This window comes from Eretmochelys imbricata, chromosome 1 (genome assembly GCF_965152235.1).
Source record: "Eretmochelys imbricata isolate rEreImb1 chromosome 1, rEreImb1.hap1, whole genome shotgun sequence".
Lineage (NCBI taxonomy): Eukaryota > Metazoa > Chordata > Testudines > Cheloniidae > Eretmochelys > Eretmochelys imbricata.
The window spans coordinates 82338990-82359880 of NC_135572.1; the positions used below are offsets into that span (position 1 = coordinate 82338990).

Consider the following 20891-nt stretch of genomic DNA (forward strand, 5'->3'; position numbering starts at 1 on the left):
GACCTGGTTCTCCTAAATGACTATCGGATGAAGTAGCTTCCAATTGCTTCATAGATATCCAACACGTACCATTGTTTTTTCTCTCAGATGTACAAAATCTGTGTGGAATGTTCTGAGGACTATTTCCCGTGGTCAGGGGAGACCAGGTGTGTGTAGATAAATGCTTGAGCTAAGCAAAAACATCACTTCGCTGATGAAAAGGTGAAGTTTTGAGACTCCATAGACAAGGCTCTCACTTCAAACCCTGCAGTCTGACAGAGGTTCAAAGGAGGTCTTAGTAAGAATATTCAATACCAAATTGCATTTTCAAGCCTCCACTTTAGATTTTTTTTTAATTTTCTGAGAATTAGTGGGTTTATTCACCTTGTAACAGATGAAATTACAAAAATATGTTTGTGAAGTGTGCTTGCTTTAAAAGATGAATAAGAACACTGGTCTATGAATAAATCAATAATCCGTGTAATCCTTGCTTGAAACGAGCTCAATTCCTCTAGAGTGGCATCCTCCGTTGAATTTATTTCAAGCCCTGGAAAAGTCTGAGTTACTGGATGACTTTGTTGAAAAATGGAATGTTTCCGTTTGAGAAGAGAGTCTTTCCTGCATAGTTCTCACCATTCAACAGCCAAGACACAAGGTTCCAGAATATGGACAAACCAGGGGCCTTGGAAATAACAGATGTTTCCTTGTGAGCAGATGAAAAGGAAGATGAAAGAGTAATTCCAGTAGGTCTAAAAACCTACATTCTACCCCAGGAGGGATTAGTCACTAGTATTAGCAATTCCTTTTCTTGCCTGATTTGCCTTCGTATTCTGGACAACAGGGAAAAAGAAGCAAAGGCCTACAGAAGATCAATTAGCCAGGGTTACAATTCACCCATAGCTTTTTCGGATGGATTTGTGACTGAAAAAGAAAATGTGGGCCTTTGTATTCTGCTCAGCTGAGAAAAGACTGCTCTCGGGAATTCTCCATTATTTTTTTTTAATCAAGTAGTGGAACATGAACTAATACAGTCCCCATTCCACAGAGCCCTCTTCTTACCTATTTAGTTTGCCTCTATAGTGAGATGATGTGTATGGTCCGAACAGATACCAGATTTAATTACCCAACCTTTAAAATGTTGTCTCTGTGAAGGCATGACGAGCTTCTCAAAAATTAGCTTTTTTTTAGAGCTGTCAATTAATCGCAGTTAACTCAAAAAATTAACTAACTCAAAAAATTAATCACGATTTTAAAAAATGTATTTCAATTAATCGCAATTTGAATAGCACTGTTAACAAATGGAATACCAATTGAAATTTATTAAATATTTTGGATGTTTTTTACACATTTTTATATATATTGTATTCTGTATTGTAATTACAGGTTTCAGAGTGGCAGCTGTGTTAGTCTGTGTTCGCAAAAAGAAAAGGAGTATTTGTGGCACCTTAGAGACTAACAAATTTATTTGAGCATAAGCTTTTGTGAATGCATCCGATGAAGTGAGCTGTAGCTCACGAAAGCTTATGCTCAAATAAATCTGTTAGTCTCTAAGGTGCCACAAGTACTCCTTTTCTTTTTGTGTTGTAATTGAAATCAAAGTGTATATTATTTTTTATTACAAATATTTGCACTGTAAAAATGATAAACAAAAGAAATAGTATTTTTCAATTAACCTCATACAAATACTGTAGTGCAATCTGTCGTGAAAATGCGACTTAAAAAATGTAGATTTTTTTGTTACATAACTTCCCTCAAAAACAAAACAATGTAAAACTTCAGAGCCTACAAGTCCACTCCCTCCTACTTCTTGTTCAGCCAATCACTAAGACAAACAACTTTGTTTACATTTATAGGAGATAAAGCTGCCCTCTCTTTATTTACAGTGTCACCAGGAAGTGAGAACAGGCATTTGCAGGGCACTTTTGTAGATGGCATTGCAAGGTATTTACGTGCCAGATATGCTAAACATTCGTATGCCCCTTCATGCTTCGGCCACCATTCCAGAGGACATGCTTCCATGCTGATGACGCTCGTTAAAAAAATAATGCGTTAATTAAATTTGAGACTGAACTCCTTGGGGGAGAATTGTATGTCCCCTGCTCTGTTTTACCCACATTTTGCCATATATTTCATGTTATAGCAGTCTCGGATGATGACCCACAGCACATGTTGTTCGTTCTAAGAACATTTTCACAGCAGATTTCACAAAACACAAAGAAGGTACCAATGTGACATTTCTAAAGATAGCTACAGCACTTGACATAAGGTTTAAGAATCTGAAGTGCCTTCCAAAATCTGAGAGGGACAAGGTGTGGAGCATGCTTTCAGAAGTCTTAAAAGAGCAACTCTCCGATGCGGAAACTTCAGAACCCGACCCACCAAAAAAGAAAATCAACCTTCTGCTGGTGGCATCTGACCCAGGTAATGAAAATGAACATGTGTTGGTCCTCACTGCTTTGGACTGTTATTGAGCAGAACCCGTCATCAGCATGGACACGTCTCCTGGAAGGGTGGCTGAAGCATGAAGGGACATATGAATCTTTAGTGCATTTGGCATGTAAATATCTTGCAACGCTGGCTACAACAGTGCCATGAGAACGCCTGTTCTCACTTTAGGTGACATGGAAAACAAGAAGCAGGCAACATCATCTCCTGCAAATGAAACAAACTTGTTTGTCTGAGGGATTGTCTGAACAAGTAGGACTGAGTGGACTTGCAGACTCTACAATTTTACACTGCATTCAAAAATGAAACAGTTTTTTTGAACATAATTCTTCATTTATAAAGTAGATTTATAAGAGATCGCACTACAGTACCTGTATTAGGTGAACTGAAAAATACACTATTTCTTTTTTACAGTGCAAACACTTGTAATCAAAAATAAATATAAAGTGAGCATTGTACACTTTGTATTCTGTGCTGTAATTAAAATCAATATATTTGAAAAATGTAGAAAACATCCAAAAATATTTAAATAAAGGATATTCTATTATTGTTTAACGTGCGACTATTCGTGATGAATTTTTTTAATCGCTTGACAGTCCTACTTTTTTTTTGTAAACTGTGTCTTGAAAATAAACACACACTTGTGATCACGTGCATTTCTTTTTCCTGTTTGGCTGTTGAACAACACGGACAAAATCTTCCTCTTTAGTGTTTCTTCTTTTTTATGTCAGCTGCAGTATTACAAAGCAGCAATGTGTAGTTTGATATACAACTGGATATCAAATCCAACTTCTAGCAATTTTTCATACAGTACACCTCACCATAATTAGAAGTTTTGTGCAAACATATGTACCAGTTGTATTGGTTATCCCTGCAAGTGAATACCGAAGCTAGTCTTCTAGCCTGGGAATGTACAGTGGTATCAATAGCCAAGGAATCTGAACAGGTTTTAGAACAATACATGTTCAAGTACAAGCATGGACAGCGTGAGTTTCTTACTCTATTACTATGGTGAAGACTTTTTCTATGATCATTTCCACAGTGTAATTAATTCCACTGCATGCACTTCTTTCACTACTTTTCATATGCAGAGCTGTTAAGAGGTAGACCTACCTGTTTTCAGTACCACCAAAAACCAAAGAATCGAAATACTGACATTACATTTATATGCAACAATACCATTGTGCAAGAGTGACAACAAACAAAACGTGACATTTCTCTGTGTATTATTCAACTTTTATACAATAGATAAATATACAATTTTTTAGCATGCACTAGTAGTATAGAATAGTGGCCTTCCACAACATTGCCTTGTTTTCTCCGAGACCAATGTCTTATAGGATTAGTAAAACCAAAAAGAACCTCAACTAGTTGGACTTTCTGGTTTCTTTATCACTACACTGTACCAATAACCACAGAACTGAATGTCATAAAAGCACAGAATGAGGTGTCTCTTTTACAAAGATAAAGGGTAAGAGTGTCCAATTCCCTTGAGGGAGTCAAGGCCCCACAACAATTAAATGTATCAGCTTATAACAGAGAACCGAATACAAACCCTACGAATCCCTTATATAAATAATCTATTAAAATAGATGAAAACACCATCCTCTTCTCATTCACAGCTAATGACCATCTTTTCTTTTTTTCTTTTTTTTTGGGGGGGTGGGGGTGCCAAACATAAGCTCAAGCAAAAGAATGAAATATTACCTAAAACTTCAGGAGGCTCTGATTGGAGGCCTTCTGGCTGCTGGCCCTGGAGCACATTAAGCAGAGCTTGAAGACTCCTGAGACACAGTGATGGATGGGAAAATCTCGTCTCCTTGATCAATTCAAAAACTTCACATAGTCCAACTTCAATTATCTAAAAAAGTACAACACACATTTTTAACACAAGACCCATTATCAGGATGCTTTGATCAGTTCAGCCATAAAAATATTTACATAATGGTATGAATTTCTCTTTAGCTTAACACACAAACTCTACCATGTAAATATAGAAGATCATGGCAGTCCATAGACAGAAATAATCAAACCGAATTCTCAAAGTATAATTTTGAATATGAAACAGATGCGGTTATTCCAATATGAATGGTTTCAGACTAGAATGTGTGTTTACATAATTAGATATTTAATATTTAAAAACCCCTAAATAAAGCTGATTGTTTTCAACTTTTAGATAGTGTCGTGGCTACAGGACAAACTGTACCTTGGACTTCTTTATTTCCTCTCAAACGCATCCCTTGTGTGACTGGCCTGGCTTCCTGCACCTCACTCTGCGTGGAGTCATGCAGTTCAACCATACTTAGACTGGCTTTCTGGGCTGCAGACCCCCTGGTTACCAACCACATGAATGGCAGAGGCCCAATTTGGTTTTAGCACCTGTAATAGCTTCTATTGGAAAGCCTGTGACAGCATAAGTTTACAGTGACACAGAAAATGAAGGTTACTTATAACTGGAGTTCTTTCAGATTGACTCTGCACGTTCACACTGAGGGGTTAAGGCTGCTGTCGGAGCTCAAAGGGTGTAATCACCTCATTGCAGTGCCAATCACAGTGCTCACATCGTTCCTTACATTGTTAGCTTTTTTTGAATACCACCACACCTTAAGCAGATGTTTTCAGAGAACTACTCACAATGACCACAAGAGCTCTTTCTTGACTGGTAACAGCTAATTAATATGGCCCCCATCATTTTGTATGTATTATTGGGTTTATGTTTTCCAATATGCATTACTTTGCACCTATCAACACTGAATTTCATCTGCCATTTTGTTACCCACTCGCCCAGTTGTGTGAGACCCCTTAGTAACTCTTCACATCTGCTTTGGACTTAACTGTTTTGAGTAATTCTGTATCACCTGCAAATTTTGCCACCTCACTGTTTATCCCTTTTTCCAGATCATTTATGAATATATTGAACAGGACTGGTTCCAGTACAGATCCTCTCTCCATTGTGAAAACTGACCATTTATTCCTCCACCCTTTGTTTCCTATCTTTCAAACAATTACTGATCTGTGAGAGAACCCTTCCTCTTATCTTATGACTACTTGCTTTGCTAAGAACCTTTGGTAGGGGACCTTGCCAAGTGCTTTCTAAAAATACAAGTACGCTATATCCATGAAATCACATTTATCCACATGCTTGTTGACACCCTCAAATAATTCTAATAGACTGGTCAGGTATCCATTAAAAAAAACTGTGCTGGCTCTTCCCCAACATACTGTATTTGTGTGTCTGATAATTACATTCTTTATTATAGTTTCAACCAATTTGCCTGGTATTGAATTTAGGTTTACCAACTTGTAATTGCCAGGATTACCTCTGGACCCTTTTTTTAAAATTGATGTTTCATTAGCTTCCCTCCAGTCATCTGGTACAGAGGCAGATTTAAGCAATAGCTTGCATATCACAGTTAATAGTTCTGCAATTTCATATATTGTTCCTTCAGAACTCTTGTGTGAATACCACCTGGGCCTGCTGACTTATTAATGTTCAATTTATCAATGTGTTCCAAAATTCCTCTACTAACAATTCAACCTGGGACAGTTCCTCAGAACTGTCACCTAAAAATAATGGCTCAGGTGCAGGAATCTCCCTCACATCCTCTGCAGTGAAGACTGATGCAAAGTATTCACATAGCTTCTCCACAACAGCCTTGTCTTCCTTGAGTGCTCCTTTAGCACCTCAATCATTCAGTGGCCTCACTGATAGCTTATCAGGCTTCCTGCCTCTGACGTACTTAAAAATTGCTGTTAGTTTTTGTGTCTTTTGCTAGTTGCTCTTCAAATTTGTTTTTGGCCTGCCTAATTATACTTTTACACTTGACTTGCCAGAGTTAAGGCTCCTTTCTATTATCCTCAACAGGATTTGACTTCCAATTTTTAAGGGATGTCTTTTTGACTCTAACTGCCCTCTCCTACATTGTTGTTCAGCCATGGTGGCATTTGTTGGTCCTCTTACTGTATTTTTTGTTTGTTTTTTGTTTTTTTATAATTTGGGGTATAAGTGGTGTTTTAAAATAGTTTCTATGCAGCTTGCAGGAATTTCACTTTTGTAACTGTTCCTTTTAATTTACATTTAACTAGCTCTCTCATTTTTGTGTCATTTCCCTTTTTGAAATTAAATGCTACTATGGTGGATATCTTTGGCAATTTTCCCCATACAAGGATGTTAAATTTAATTACATTATGGTTGCTATTACTGAGCAGTTCAGCTATATTCACTTGTTGGACCAGATCCCGTGCTTTAGGACTAAGTCAAAAATTGTCTCCCATTGTGTGTTCCAGGACTGCATCCTGGAATAGCTAGTCACTAAGGGTATGTCTACACTGCCCACATTACAGCGTGGCCGCACTGTGACGTGGGCAGCGTAGACATGCTTTATCGCTGGGGAAGAGCTCTCAGCTTTTCAGCGCTAAAACTTTTGTCGCTCGGGGGGAGGAAGGGGGGCTTCACACGCCTGAATGACAGTGTAGACACAGCCTAAGTGTCTAGAAGTTTTATTTCTGCATCCCATCCTGAGGTAACGTCGATCCAGTATACAAGGATACGGTAGAACCTCAGAGTTACAAAAACCTCAGAAATGGAGGTTGTTCATAACTTTGAACAAAACATTATGGTTGTCCTTTCAAAAGTTTACAACTGAACATTGACTTAAAACAGCTTTGAAACTTTACTATGAAGAAAAATGCTGCTTTTAACCATTTTAATTTAAATGAAGCAAACAAAAATAGTTTCCTTGCCTTGTCAAATTTTTTTTAAACTTTTTTCTTTTTAGTAGTAATTTATATTTAACAGTACTGTACTTGCGTGCATGTGTGCTTGTGCTGCTGCCTGATTGCGTACTTCCGGTTCAAAATGAAATATGTGGTTGACCAGTCACTTCATAACTCTGGCTTTCATAACTTTGAGGTTCTATTGTAGTTGAAATCCCCCATTATTATTGGGTTCACTGCTGTGTTTGTAGCCTCTCCAATCTTCCTGAACATTTCACCATCCTAGTCAGGTAGTCAGTAGTATGCTCCTACTGCTATACTCTTATTATTCAAGCACGAAATTTCTATCCATAGAGATTCTAGGGTACAGTTTGATTAATTTAAGATTTTCATTAGATTTGATTTTATGTTTTGTTTCACATATAATGCTACTCCCCCAACAGCGTGACTTACTTTGTCATTCCTATATATTTTGTACCCTGGTATTACCCGTGTCCAATCATTATCATTGTTCCACCAAGTTTCTGTGATGCCTGTTATATCAATAGCCTCATTTAATACTCAAAAGTTTGTTCATCTTGGTATTTAGACTTCTTGCATTTGTATATGAGCACTTACAAAATTTGTAAATATGTAGTAGTCTGCCTTCATGTGATGCAACTGATGGGGCTCTTTCACTTGATTGCTTCTCTTCAGTTCCTACCTGTGCTTCTATTCTCTCCTCTTTACTAAGACAGAGTATCCCTGTTAATAAATCCTCCCCTACGGGAGCACCTGTTGGCTTTCCACCAGCCCTTGGTTTAAAACTCCTCTCTGACCTTTTCAATTTTACATGCCAGCATTTTTGTTTAGGTGGAGCCCATCCTTCCAGTATAGGCTCTTCCTTTCCTAGAAAGTTCCCCAGTTCCTAATAAACTTAAATCCTTCCTCCCAACACCATGGTCTCATCCATACATTGACACCCTGCAGTTCTGCCTGTCTGGCTGTACCTGAACATGGAACAGGAAGCATTTCAGATTCTGGTACCATGGAAATCCCAATCTCTCACTTAACAGCCTACATTTGGCCTTTCAAGACCTGTCTCCTGCCCTTCCCTATCTCATTAGTACCTATATGTACCATGACCTAGGTTCCCTGTAAGGTGCACGGCAACGCAGCAGGCTATTTAGGGCTGCACAGCTCGCCCAGCCCAGACCCCTTCAGAACTGCTGCAACTGGGGAGAGGTGCCCCTCCCGCGGCCCAGTTCAGACCAGCCGGAACTGCCGCAGCCAGGGAGAAGAGCCCCTCCCCCGGTCCTGCCTAGCTTCGCCGGAACTGGTGTGTTTCACAGCATCTCCATAATGGTGCACATAACAAAATTCATTCCGCACATGGGAGGGAAAAATTAGGGGGAACACTGACCATGACCACCAGCTCCTCAACAGCAGTGCACTCCAAGAATAAGACGACCAAATGGTAGACTGAACTTCCCACCGTATCTTAAAAGAGTACCACAGAGGTCCTTCTTCCAGCAGGTTGAAAGACAGAGTGCTGTAGACCCTGAATTCTTCATCTTCTCTAACACTTCAGTTTTCTTGATGAATAATCCATCTCCTTCACAAGGAAGGTCTTCTACCTACGACTTGTTTTCTGGAGGGACAGTACAAGGTCTCAGACTCATGGACTTTAAGGCCACATGGGACCATCATGACGATCTAGTCTGACCCCTGCACACTACAAGTCAGTCTCTCACCCACCCACCTCCTGTAATAGACCCACAACCTCTGACTGAGTTACTGAAGTGCTCAAATCTTGATTTAAAAGACTTCACGTTACAAAGAATCCACCATTTACTCTAATTTAAACCAGTAAGTGACCCATTCCACATTGAATCACAGAATATCAGGGTTGGAAGGGACCTCAGGAGGTCATCTAGGCCAACCCCCTGCTCAAAGCAGGACCAATTCCCAACTAAATCATCCCAGCCAGGGCTCTGTCAAGCCTGACCTTAAAAACCTCTAAGGAGGGAGATTCCACCACCTCCCTAGGTAACTCATTCCAGTGATTCATCACCCTCCTAGTGAAAAAGGTTTTCCTAATATCCAACCTAAACCTCCCGCACTGCAACTTGAAACCATTGCTCCTTGTTCTGTCATCTGCTACCATGAGAACAGTCTAGATCCATCCTCTTTGGAACCCCCTTTCAGGTAGTTGAAAGCAGCTATCAAATCCCCCCTCATTCTTCTCTTCTGCAGACTAAATAATCCCACTTCCCTCAGCCTCTCCTCATAAGTCATGTGTTCCAGACCCCTAATCATTTTTGTTGCCCTCCACAGGACTCTTTTCAATTTTTCTACATCCTTCTTGTAGTGTGGGACCCAAAACTGGACACAGTACTCCAGATGAGGCCTCACCAATGCCGAATACAGTCCTCAGTCTGTAGCCGTGCATAGGATTCTTCCATCCTAAGTGCAGGACTCTGCACTTGTCCTTGTTGGACCTCATCAGATTTCTTTTGGCCCAATCCTCTAATTTGTCTAGGTCCCGCTTTATCCTATCCCTACCCTCCAGTGTATCTACCTCTCCTCCCAGTTTAGTGTCATCTGCAAACTTGCTGAGGGTGCAAACCACGCCATCCTCCGGATCGTTAATGAAGATATTGAACAAAACCAGCCCCAGGACTGACCCTGGGGAAACTCTGCTTGATACTGACTGCCAAGTAGACATGAAGCCATTGATCACTACCCGTTGAGCCCGATGATCTAGCCAGCTTTCTCTCCACCTTATAGTCCATTCATCCAGCCCATACTTCTTTAACTTGCTGGCAAGAATACTGTGGGATAACATATCAAAAGCTTTGCTAAAGTCAAGGAATAACACGTCCACTGCTTTCCCCTTATCCACAGAGCCAGTTATCTCATCATAGAAGGCAATTAGGTTAGTCAGGCATGACTTTCCCTTGGTGAATCAATGCTGACTGTTCCTGATCACTTTCCTCTCCTCTAAGTGCTTCAAAATTGATTCCTTGAGGACCTGCTCCATGATTTTTCCACGGACTGAGGTGAGGTTGACTGGCGTGTAGTTCCCCGGATCCTCCTCCTTCCTTTTTTTTTTTAAAAAGATGAGCACTACATTAGCCTTCTTCCAGTTATCCGGGACCTCCCCCAATTGCCATGAGTTTCAAAGATAATGGCCAATGGCTCTGCAATCCCATCTGCCAACTCCTTTAGGACCCTCAGACGCAGCGCATCCGGCCCCATGAACTTGTGCTCATCCACCTTTTCTAAATAGTCCCGAACCACTTCTTTCTCCACAGAGGGCTGGTCACCTCCTCCCCAGAGTGTGCTGCCTAGTGCAGTAGTCTGGGAGCTGACCTTGTTCGTGACAACACAGGCAAAAAAAGCACTGAGTACATTATCTTTTCCCACATCCTCTGTCACTAGGTGTCACATGTAGAAGAGGAAGGCGAAAAATATCTAGGGTCTCTGCCAATCGGACCTTGGGGGAAATTCCTTCCTGGCCCCCAGTGCAGAAATCAGTAACACCCAGAGCATATCAGCAAGACACATCAGACTCACAAGGGGGAAAGAACTCAGTGTAGTAACTCAGAGCCCTCCTGATCTAATATCCCATCTTTGGCCGTAGGATATTTGCTCCTAGCAGTCACAGGTGGACTACGTGCTATTGTACGCACTCTCCTGATACCATCCCTCTCCATAAACTTATCAAGCTCAGACTTGAAACCCAGTTAGAATATTTGCCCCCAGTGGTCTCCTTGGGAGGCTGTTCCAGAACTTCACTCCTCTGATGGTTAGAATTTCAAGCCTAAACTTATTGATGGCCTATTTATATCCATTTGTTCTTGTGCCAACACTGACCCTCAACTTAGGGCTTGGCTACACTTGCAAGTTAGAGTGCATTAAAAGTAGCCCCATGCGTCCTAGCCCTGGATGCGTCCACACTGGCAAGGCATGTAGAGCGCCTGGACTCTGCAGCTGGACCGCTCCTGGTAATCCACCTCCACGAGAAGCATAAAGCTTGCTGCGCCCCAGCTGAAACGCCCGGGCATCAGTGTGAACGAGGTCTTGCATTACTGCACTGTGATTGGCCTCTGGAAACATCCCATAATCCCCTGAAGTGGCCATTCTTCTCATTGTTTTGAAATCTGCAGGAATGCGGATATCCCCTTTCAAAGCTCTGTTTCTGACAGCCAGCATGCTTATCTGCTCCAGGACAAAGGATTCCATTACCGTGGAGTGCAGTGTGTGAGAGAGAGAGGCGGCGGGGGGGGGGGGGTCCTGCTGCTGTCTGAACTTACAAGATAGTATGCTGACACACTCTCTGCACCCCAAAACACACCGTCTCTCCTCCCGCATAAACACAACACATTCCCTGTCACACTCCACCCCCACCCCCATTTGATAAGCATGTTGCAGTCACTTGCACGCTGGGATAGCTGCCACAATGCACTGCTCTTTGTGGCACTGCAAAAGCTACTAATATGGCCACACCAGTGCGCTTCCAGTTGACAGTGTAAACACACGGCAGAGTTTTCCCTACTGCGGTCTCCGAAGGCTGGTTTAACTCCCAGCGCTCTACATCTGCAGTTAGAGCCAGAGCATATCAGCATCTTTAAATAACTCCTCTCTCCCCCTGGTGTTTATCCCTCTAATGTATTTAAAGAGAGCAATCATATCTACCTTCAGCCTCCATTTGGTTATGCTGAACAAGATGAAACTCCTTAAGTTTCCTCTCGTAAGGTACTTTTCCACACCTCTGATCATCTGAGTAGCTCTTCTCTGTACCTGTTCCAGTTTATATTCATTGTTCTTAAAACATGAGAGATCAGAATTGCACCCAGTATTCTAGATGAGGTCTGGCCAGTACCTTGTATAGTAATAACATTTTCCAGTCTCTACTGGAAATACCTCACCTGATGCATGCCAGGACTGCATTAACCTTTTTCACAGCTGCATCACACTGGCAGCTCAGAGTCATCCTGTGATTGACCAATACACTTAGGTCTTACTTCTACTCAGTTGCTTCTAACTGAGATGTCCCCAGCGTATAGCAAAAATTCTCGTTGCATGACCTTGCACTTTGCACTATTAAATTTCATCCCATGTTTATTACTCCAGTTTTCAATGTCACACAAATCTTGTATGATATTCTGGTCCTCCTCTGTATTGGCAATACCTCCCAACTTTGTATCATCTACAAATTATTAGCACACCCCCATGTTATGCGCCAAGGTCATTAATAAAAATGTTAATGAAGATTGGTCCCAAGACTGATCCCTGAGGAACTCCACTAGTAACCTTCTTCCAGCCTGACATTTCACTTTTCTGTATGACCCATTATAGTGTGCCCTTTAACCAGTTCTTTATCCAGCTTCCCAGTCCCATATTAATCCCTATCTTCTCCAATTTAACTAATAATGTCCCATGTGGAGTGCGTTACTGAAAACCACCTAGGTTAGATCTACTGCATTTCCTTTGTCTAAAAAAAAAAAAAACTAGTTAATTTCTCAAAGAAAGAGATCGGATTGGTCTGGCACAATCTACCTCTTTTAAAACCATGCTGTATTTTATCCCAATTACTGTTTACCTTTATGTACTTAACTACTTTCTCTTTCAAAATTTGTTCCAAGACTTTGTATACAATTGAGGTCAAACTAATGGGATCACTTCTTTTCCCTTTCCTAAAAACAGGCATTATATAAGCAATTTCCCAGTCACAGGGTACAACTCCCAAGTTTACAGATTCATTTAAAATCCACGCTATTGGACTTGCAATTTCATGTGCCAGTTCCTTTAATATTCTTGATTGAAATGATCTGGGGTCCCCATTTGGTCCCAAGCTGTCTCAGTTTGACTTCCACCTAGAATGTAGTAATTTCTACTTCCATATCCTCATTTCCATTAGCCACCCTGCCACTATTATTAGAGCCATATTATACCCTTATTTAAAACTGAGGCAAAGTATTCACGTGTTGGGAAACATCTAGATTATCTTTAATATCCACCCCATCCTCAGAGCTTAGCAATCTCACTTCATCCCTTGTTTTCTTTTTCTTTATATGTCTAAAGAAACTCTTACTATTGTATTAATTTCCTTTCCAAGATCCAACTCTGTTTGGCTTTTGGTAGGTCCCACCTTTTCCCTACACTTTCTGACCTCCAACAGTCACCTTTCCTTGCTGATCCCTTCTTACATTCCTCGTAAGCTTTCTGCTTTCTTTTATCCTGTTTGAGATGCTTGTTCATGCAGTTTGGTCTGCAACCCTTCCCTATACATTTTTTCCCCTTGCTTCAGATGCAGCTTCAGATAGTTTCTACAACTCTGATTTAAATAATTCCAAGCCTCCTCCATATTCAGCTGCGTGAGTTCTTCAGTCCAGTCCACTTCCCTAACAACTTCCCTCAATGTTTTAAAGTTTGCCCTTTTGAAATCAAGAATCCTAGTTGCAGACCTTTTTTTAAAATATCCTTCCATTTAGTTTCAAGTAAATTAACTCATGATCACTTGAACCAAGGTTGTCCTCTAGAACTAGTTCTTCTATGAGTCCCTTGATACTTACCAATACAAAACCTAAAATGGCATCACCTCTTCTTGGTTCAGTGAGTACCTGGCGAAAAAAAATCTGTCTGCTATCACATCCAGGAATATCTGGGTCCTACCATTATTAGTAGCACTTGTCCTCCAATCTATATCTGGGAAATTAAAGTCTCCCATAAATACTACTGGGAATTGTATGAATATCTCATTGAAAATATTAAAGAAGTCTCTATCCATATCAGATCATAGGGGTCTTTACCCCAGTGAAGCCTCTTTTACACCTTTCTCCGCCAAAGTGATTTTCACCCAAATAGATTGCCCACTTTATCCAATCACTTCTAAATTTCTGGATCGCCTACTTTATCGTTAATATACAATGCTACTCCACCACTTTTACCTGTATTTCTATCTTTTCTGACCAGAACATACCCTCCAGTCATGACTACTATTCCACCATATTTCTGTTATGTCTAAATCTAGTTTCACTTCCTGACCCAGGAGTTCTTGTTCATCCATTTTGTTACCCAGGCTCCTTGCATTGGTGTAAAGACATCTTAGTTGTTTCTGCTTGGCTACACCAAGATTCCTCACCCGACTAAGTACAGTTACTCTACTACTAGTATCGCCAACCTGACTGTTAGTCCCAATACCACAGGTAGTATCTACTCTCTTGATATCCATTCTCCTACCCTCTGTTGTTTCAGACACACGTTTGCATCTCATAGAATCACAGGACTGGAAGGGACCTCGAGAGGTCATCTAGTCAAGTCCCCTGCACTCATGGCAGCAGTAAGTATTATCTAGACCATTCCCAACAAGTGTTTTTCTAACCTGCTCTTAAAAATCCCCAATGATGGAGATTCCACAACCTCCCGAGGCAATTTATTCCAGTGCTTACCCACTCTAGGAAAAACTTCCTGTCAATGTCCAACCTAAACCTCCCTTGCTGAAAATTAAGCCCATTGCTTTTTCTCCTATCCTCAGAGGTTAAGAACAACATTTTTTCTCCCTCCTCCCTGTAACAACCTGTTATGTACTTGAAAACTTATGTCCCCTCTCAGTCTTGTCTTTTCCAGACTATTTTTTCAATCTTACCACACAGGTCATGTTTTCTAGAGCTTTAAATCATTTTTGTTGCTCCTCTCTGGACTTTCTCCAATTTGTCCACATCTTTACTGAAACATGGCGCCCAGAACTGCACACAGGACTCCAATTAAGGGCTAATCAGCATGGAGTAGAGCGGAAGAATTACTTCTCATGTCTTGCTTACAACACTCCTGCTAATATATCCCAGAATTATGTTCACTTTTTTTTTTTTTTTTGGCAACAGTGTTATACTGTTCGCTCATATTTAGCTTGTGGTCCACTATAACTCCCAGACTCCTTTCCGCAGTACTCCTTTCTAGGAAGTCATTTCCCTTTTTGTATGTGTGCAACTGACTGTTCCTTCCTAAATGAAGTACTTTGCACTTGTCCTTATTGAATTTCACCCTGTCCACTTCAGACCATTTCTCCAATTTGTCCAGACCATTTTGAATTTTAATTCCATCCTCCAAAGCACTTGCAACCCCTCCCAGCTTGGTATCATCTGCAAACTTTTAAGTGTACTTTCTATGCAATTATCTAAATAACTGATGAAGATATTGAACTGAACTGGACCCAGAACTGATCCCACTCGTTATGCCCTTCCAGCATGACTGTGAACCACTGATAACTACACTTTCATCACTGAAAGAATACAAAATCCTTGCATTAAGACTAACGAAGGGGCACAGCAATTTAGGAAACAGCAAATTTTGCTCCAACATCATCTGTTTACAGGAACCTCCAAAGACTTTCATTCAGATCTATATTTCAAATAAAAGCCTATACAAAACCATTTGGTTTGCTTGTTGGCCTATTGGATTTCAGAAAACAAAACCAGAGATTTCACTGAGGTTTATTAATGTATCTTGTACAAAAAGAACAATAAATTTCTGCTTGTTTTCAACTACCAGTTTTACTGTCAATTGGAAAACCATTTTGGATTTGAATTAAAAACAAGTATTTAAGAGGCCTGTCTACACTTAAAATGCTACAGTGCTACAGCTCTTCAGTACAGACATTATCTACAGCAACAGGAGGGATTCTCCCACCAATGCCGGTAATCCGCCTCCTGGAGAGGCAATAGCTAGGTCAACAGAAGAATTCTTCCATTGACCTAATGCTATCTACACCGGGACTTCGGTAAGCTTAACTACACCACTCAAGGGTGTGGATTTTTCACACCTGTGAGCAATGTAGTTATAGTGACCTAGTTTTCTAGTATAAACCAGGCCTCAATCTCAGACAAAAGAAGCTTAGCACTGGAGGAGTTGTGAAAGTGGAAAAAATTAGGTGTAAGATTTTCTTCCAGTTTCCATTTTCATCCCTCTGACTCTTTAACAAACATAAAAGATATTTATCAATATTCTCTATTTATCCCAGTTTCTTATTCAAAGGAAATAAGTCTAGTAATTATTAAAATGAGACTTTAAATCATCTGCAACAACTCTCCTCATTTATGTCAGATTAACAAAAAATGAGCTCAATAGTCTATGCCAATCCAGTATATATGTGTGTGCGCGCACATAAGAAATATCATAAAGCAATTCACCTATTAATGAAGGTAACATTCTCAAAAACACTTAAGTGACTTAGGAGTCTAGGTCCCATTTTCAAAAGTGATTTAGGCACTTTGGCTCCTAAATCCTACAGATTTCCAACAAAACATACGGCTTGTCTACACAGAGATACTGTGCAGCAAGCTAGAGTAAATCTAAAGCACACCAGCTTGCTTCACAGTAACACACCATGTGGACACTGCTATAGAGTGTCCACTAAGCTGCAACCAGGGACTTTCATTGCACTGGAACACAGTCCACACCACAAGTAATGCACAGCAATTGGTGCACTGCAGACAAGCTGTTGGGCTCCAAAAGGTCCATATTTTCAAAGGCACTTTGGTGTCTAATGATGCAGATATGCACCTAAGCAACTTAGAGGTCTAATTCCAAATTATTATAATGGAAATTAGGCGCCTACCCTGTGTAGGTGTTTTTTTAAAGCCCCACTAGATGTCTAACTGCATCTTTAGGTATCAAAATAACTGAAAATCTGGTGCCTAAGTCACTTCTGAAAATTTTATTCACACTGCTCTAATACTGCCTTACTCTGGAAGTATTTCTAGAAACTGCAAATAGTATTTAAAGACATTAAAACAGCTTTTTTTTTTTAAACACACATTCACACAGGTAAGCTGTCCCTCATTCCATTTTGATCAGGTGACAAAGTCATATTCACAATTAAAAATCACAAATCCCTTCCCTCCCAAGTAAACAAATCAAGGTAGGCAGCATTTACAACTTCACCTTCAGAAGCTATCAACCAAATTTACAAAGAAAACAGGCCCTGTACCCTCACATGGGAATTGCCATACTGGATCAGATTCACGATTCATTTAGCTGCATATGCTGTTTCCAGAAGTGGCCAGCACCACATACTTCAAAGGAATGTACAAAAAAAAAACCCAACCACCACCACCCCACACTAGATATACGTGGGGTCATCCCACCTCCAGAAGGTCTCATCTTAATACCTATAATTAGAGATTGATTTACACCCTGAAACAGAGTTTATTGTCTCCTTCTGTCCTTCACTGTTGCCTAGAAAGCGGGAATCTTTACAGTTGTTCGAGTTTATAGATGTTTTGTCATGAAAGGTTAGGTTGCAAGCCCATAGGGGATGCTGGGGAACTTCAGAGGGACTTAACCAAAGTAGATAATTGGGAACATGGCAGACACAATTCAGTATTGATAATACCAAGTAATGCACGTTGGAGGGGACTATTACAAAATTATCCACATAAACATCCAATCCCTCTGAGCCTTACTAAGTTATTAGGCTCAAAAACCATCCTGTTCCAATTTTTTTCACAATTTAAGTGCTGTGTGAAAAAGTATTCGTTTTATCAGTTTTAAATTTACCACCTTTCATTGTGATGAATGTCCATCCCCTTGGTGCTTGTGTTTTGAGACAGGAAGAACAGAAGTTCCCAATCTTTCTTCTGCACACCATTCATTTTATAGACTCTTCTCATATTTTCTCCTCTTCTTTCTGACAAACAACAGGAATCTTTCTACTCTCTTTGTAAATGTTTTTCCATTACCGTAATAATTTTTGTTCTTCTCTGAACCCCCTCTAATTCTCAAATATCCTTTTGGATACAGGGTCAGCAGTACTAAAGCCATACTACGGATTTACAAAATGGCATTCTATTTTCCATAGTAATCTTCATCTCACTCCTTATGCACCCTAATATTTTGTTTACTTTTTTAACTGAAGCTACACATTGAGCAATCCTTCAATGACTTGAGATGATACAGTTTATTTAGAACTCTGTAAAAGTGCATTATTACTACCGATCCTTCCCCTCCAACGTGCATTACTTGGCATTTATCAACACTGAATTGTGTCTGCCGTGTTGCCCAATTATCTACTTTGGTTAAGTCCCTCTGAAGTTCCCCAGCATCCCCTCTGGCCTTGCAACCTATCCTTTCATGACAAAACATCTGTAAACTCGAACAACTGTAAGATTCCTGCTTTCCAGGTAACACCACCACCAACATAAAAAAGGTAATTTTAGTAGTATTTAATTCAACCTTATCATAATAAGTCACATAAAAAAGAACTATGTGAAGCTGCTCTGCCCAAGCCCCTTTAAGCTCACATCAGGGAAAGATGACAGAAAGCAAGATTAATAGATTACATATATTAAACACTAATTGGCAGGCAAAACAGAATTCACAAAAGGCATACTCAATAGTTAAATGCAACTGGCAAACGGACATATGAGCAAATAAAATATGCATGTAAGAAAAACGATGCAGTTTAACCATTCCCACCAGCTTTTCTTTCCAATATTCCACTACTGAACAGCATCCTTTCATGCACTCATAGCAAAATCGTTAAAGTCATTAAATTCCAAAGGCTATTATTACTGAAGTATTCTGTCAACAATCTTAATATACAGACAAACTGGTGGAAATCAATGCCACTAAACATTGCAGCCAAGAGCCAAGCAAGATTTCAAAAAGGACAAAATATTTATAGGGAGGATGAAAATACCCAGTTACATTAGATGGGATTGAAAAACTAAATATTTGGAAGTAATATAAACACTCATAAAATCAGAGAATAAGCCAAGTTCTAATTGAGGGAGTTAAAAAAGAAACTTCTATGGGTAGCTTATTTCTAAGGGTATGTCTTCACTACTCGCCGGATTGGGGGGCAGCGATCAATACAGCGGAGATCGATTTATCAAGTCTAGTCTAGATGCAATAAATTGACCCCCAAGCGCTCTCCCGTCAACTCCTGTACTCCAGCACTACAAGAAGCACAAGCAGAGTCGACACGGGGGAGGGCGGGGGGAAGGGGGCAGCAGTTGGCTCACCGCGGTGAAGACACCACGGTAAGTCAATCTAAGTAGATCAACTTCAGCTACGTTATTCACGTAGCTGAAGTTGCGTAACATAGATCCATCTCCCCCGCCCAGGGTAGACAAGGGCTCAGTGACCACCTCAGAGCTTCTTGCAGTCCTCTGAAGCATTTAGTATCCACCGCTGTCAGAGAAGATACTTGCCTAGATGGATACTGGTCTGACCTGGTATGACCATTACTATGTTCCTAACAACTTGTCATAAAGTAAAAGGACCCAACTGAGAAAGGGTTAAATTTATGTTGATGAATAAAACTGTCAAAGATGTGCCATGTAGACTATAAAGTTACACATGAAAAATTATCCAGGGTGACTTGCCTTTGGAAGCTTGAGGGGCGGCTCTTTGGACTCCTCCTCTTCATCACTATCTGAATCCCCACTCTGCACAGTGTTCTTTGAAGCCAAAGTTACGGATGATTCTTTTTTTTGCCACTCCAAAACACAATGGCGGACATTGCAGTAAACATTAAAAGCTGAAGGGTTGCTGTGTAATTTGATATCTGGTATGGTTATTGTACTCTCCAAGTTTTCTGTCTGAAAAACAATAAGATTTTATTTTTGGCTGAAAGTTAATTCTTCCATGTATAAAGTTTATTAAACTTTTCAAATTTCACTAAAGAGAAATATCAAAGTCTCACTATCCCTTAGCCAGACAATGGTATAAAGTGGGCTAATATTTTATTTTCTCAAGTATGGATGCCCAGAACTCCATATGGCAGAGAAAAGCAGCACGTCGTTCATAATGCACAGTAATAAGCAATTTTCATCAGCACGTGTATCTTTCTTTATCATAACCCTAAATAACACACAAATTTTCAAATTAGGAAATTTTACATGACACCATATGCTGCATAATACAGCAACAGGAAAACCACATGACAGGATTTCAGAATCAACTGAGAAAGACATGTTTTTGCCTTTTTATATTTAAATGTAATTTATACAACGACATGCATTTGGGAATCCAACTCATGAAAACAAGCAGGGAACCCTAGAGAAATGTTAAATTTGTTCTTCTGTGCCAGGGTTTAGGTTAACGCTAAAATGTGATTATGGTCGGAAAGTTGACTGCAGAAAAGGCACATTCATTCTAAACAGATGAGATCCCTATGTATGTATTCAAAGAATTTTCTGAAAAAGTTCATTTTTACTACCTCTTACTCATTAGAGCTGCAGAGCAAATACAAACAGGGGAAATAATTTTTTTTCCTGAGTCGCACACTAAACAGAATGTTAACTATGTTCCAACAAATCCTAGAGAACAGAGACTGATTCTGAGATCTCAGTTTGCGACTGCCAAGCCAGAAGTTAAAGCCATCATCATTTTACCAACTAGCTTCGCAAATTTGATATGGAACTCACTGAGAAGCAAACATGAAAACACATAATGCCAGTTTTCAGAGCATAACTGCTTTTTTAATAAAAATACTTGAAAAAATAGACAAATCTGTTCTGCCCAGATTGTCATGTCTCATTCAAAATAAAACAAGCTCCAGACACAAAACAAAAATGTAATTTCTATAGAAGCAGGACATTAAATAGCATAAAAATTTAATACATATATACAGAAGTATATTTTGTCGATACATAAACTTTCTGAGACTGTTTGCAATTATTTATAAGCCAAATATATAGTCACCTCAGTTTTCAGCCCTAAAGCTGAATAAACTGGCCTTAATTATACAAATCAAAAGCAAT

At 39.9% G+C, this 20891-nt stretch overlaps 1 protein-coding gene across 13 annotated transcripts in view; it reads right to left on the bottom strand.

Annotated features, from left to right (window-relative positions):
* MYCBP2 (MYC binding protein 2) overlaps positions 1–20891 on the bottom strand; it is a 426434-nt gene that overhangs the window by 373392 nt on the left and 32151 nt on the right. For all 13 annotated transcript variants that reach the window (XM_077812568.1, XM_077812542.1, XM_077812622.1 and 10 more), the window contains exons 3-4: positions 19512–19727; positions 4132–4285 (exon numbers count right to left, since the gene is read on the bottom strand). In XM_077812568.1, the coding sequence (XP_077668694.1) occupies positions 4132–4285; positions 19512–19727 (370 nt within the window). The remainder of the gene's footprint in view (positions 1–4131; positions 4286–19511; positions 19728–20891) is intronic.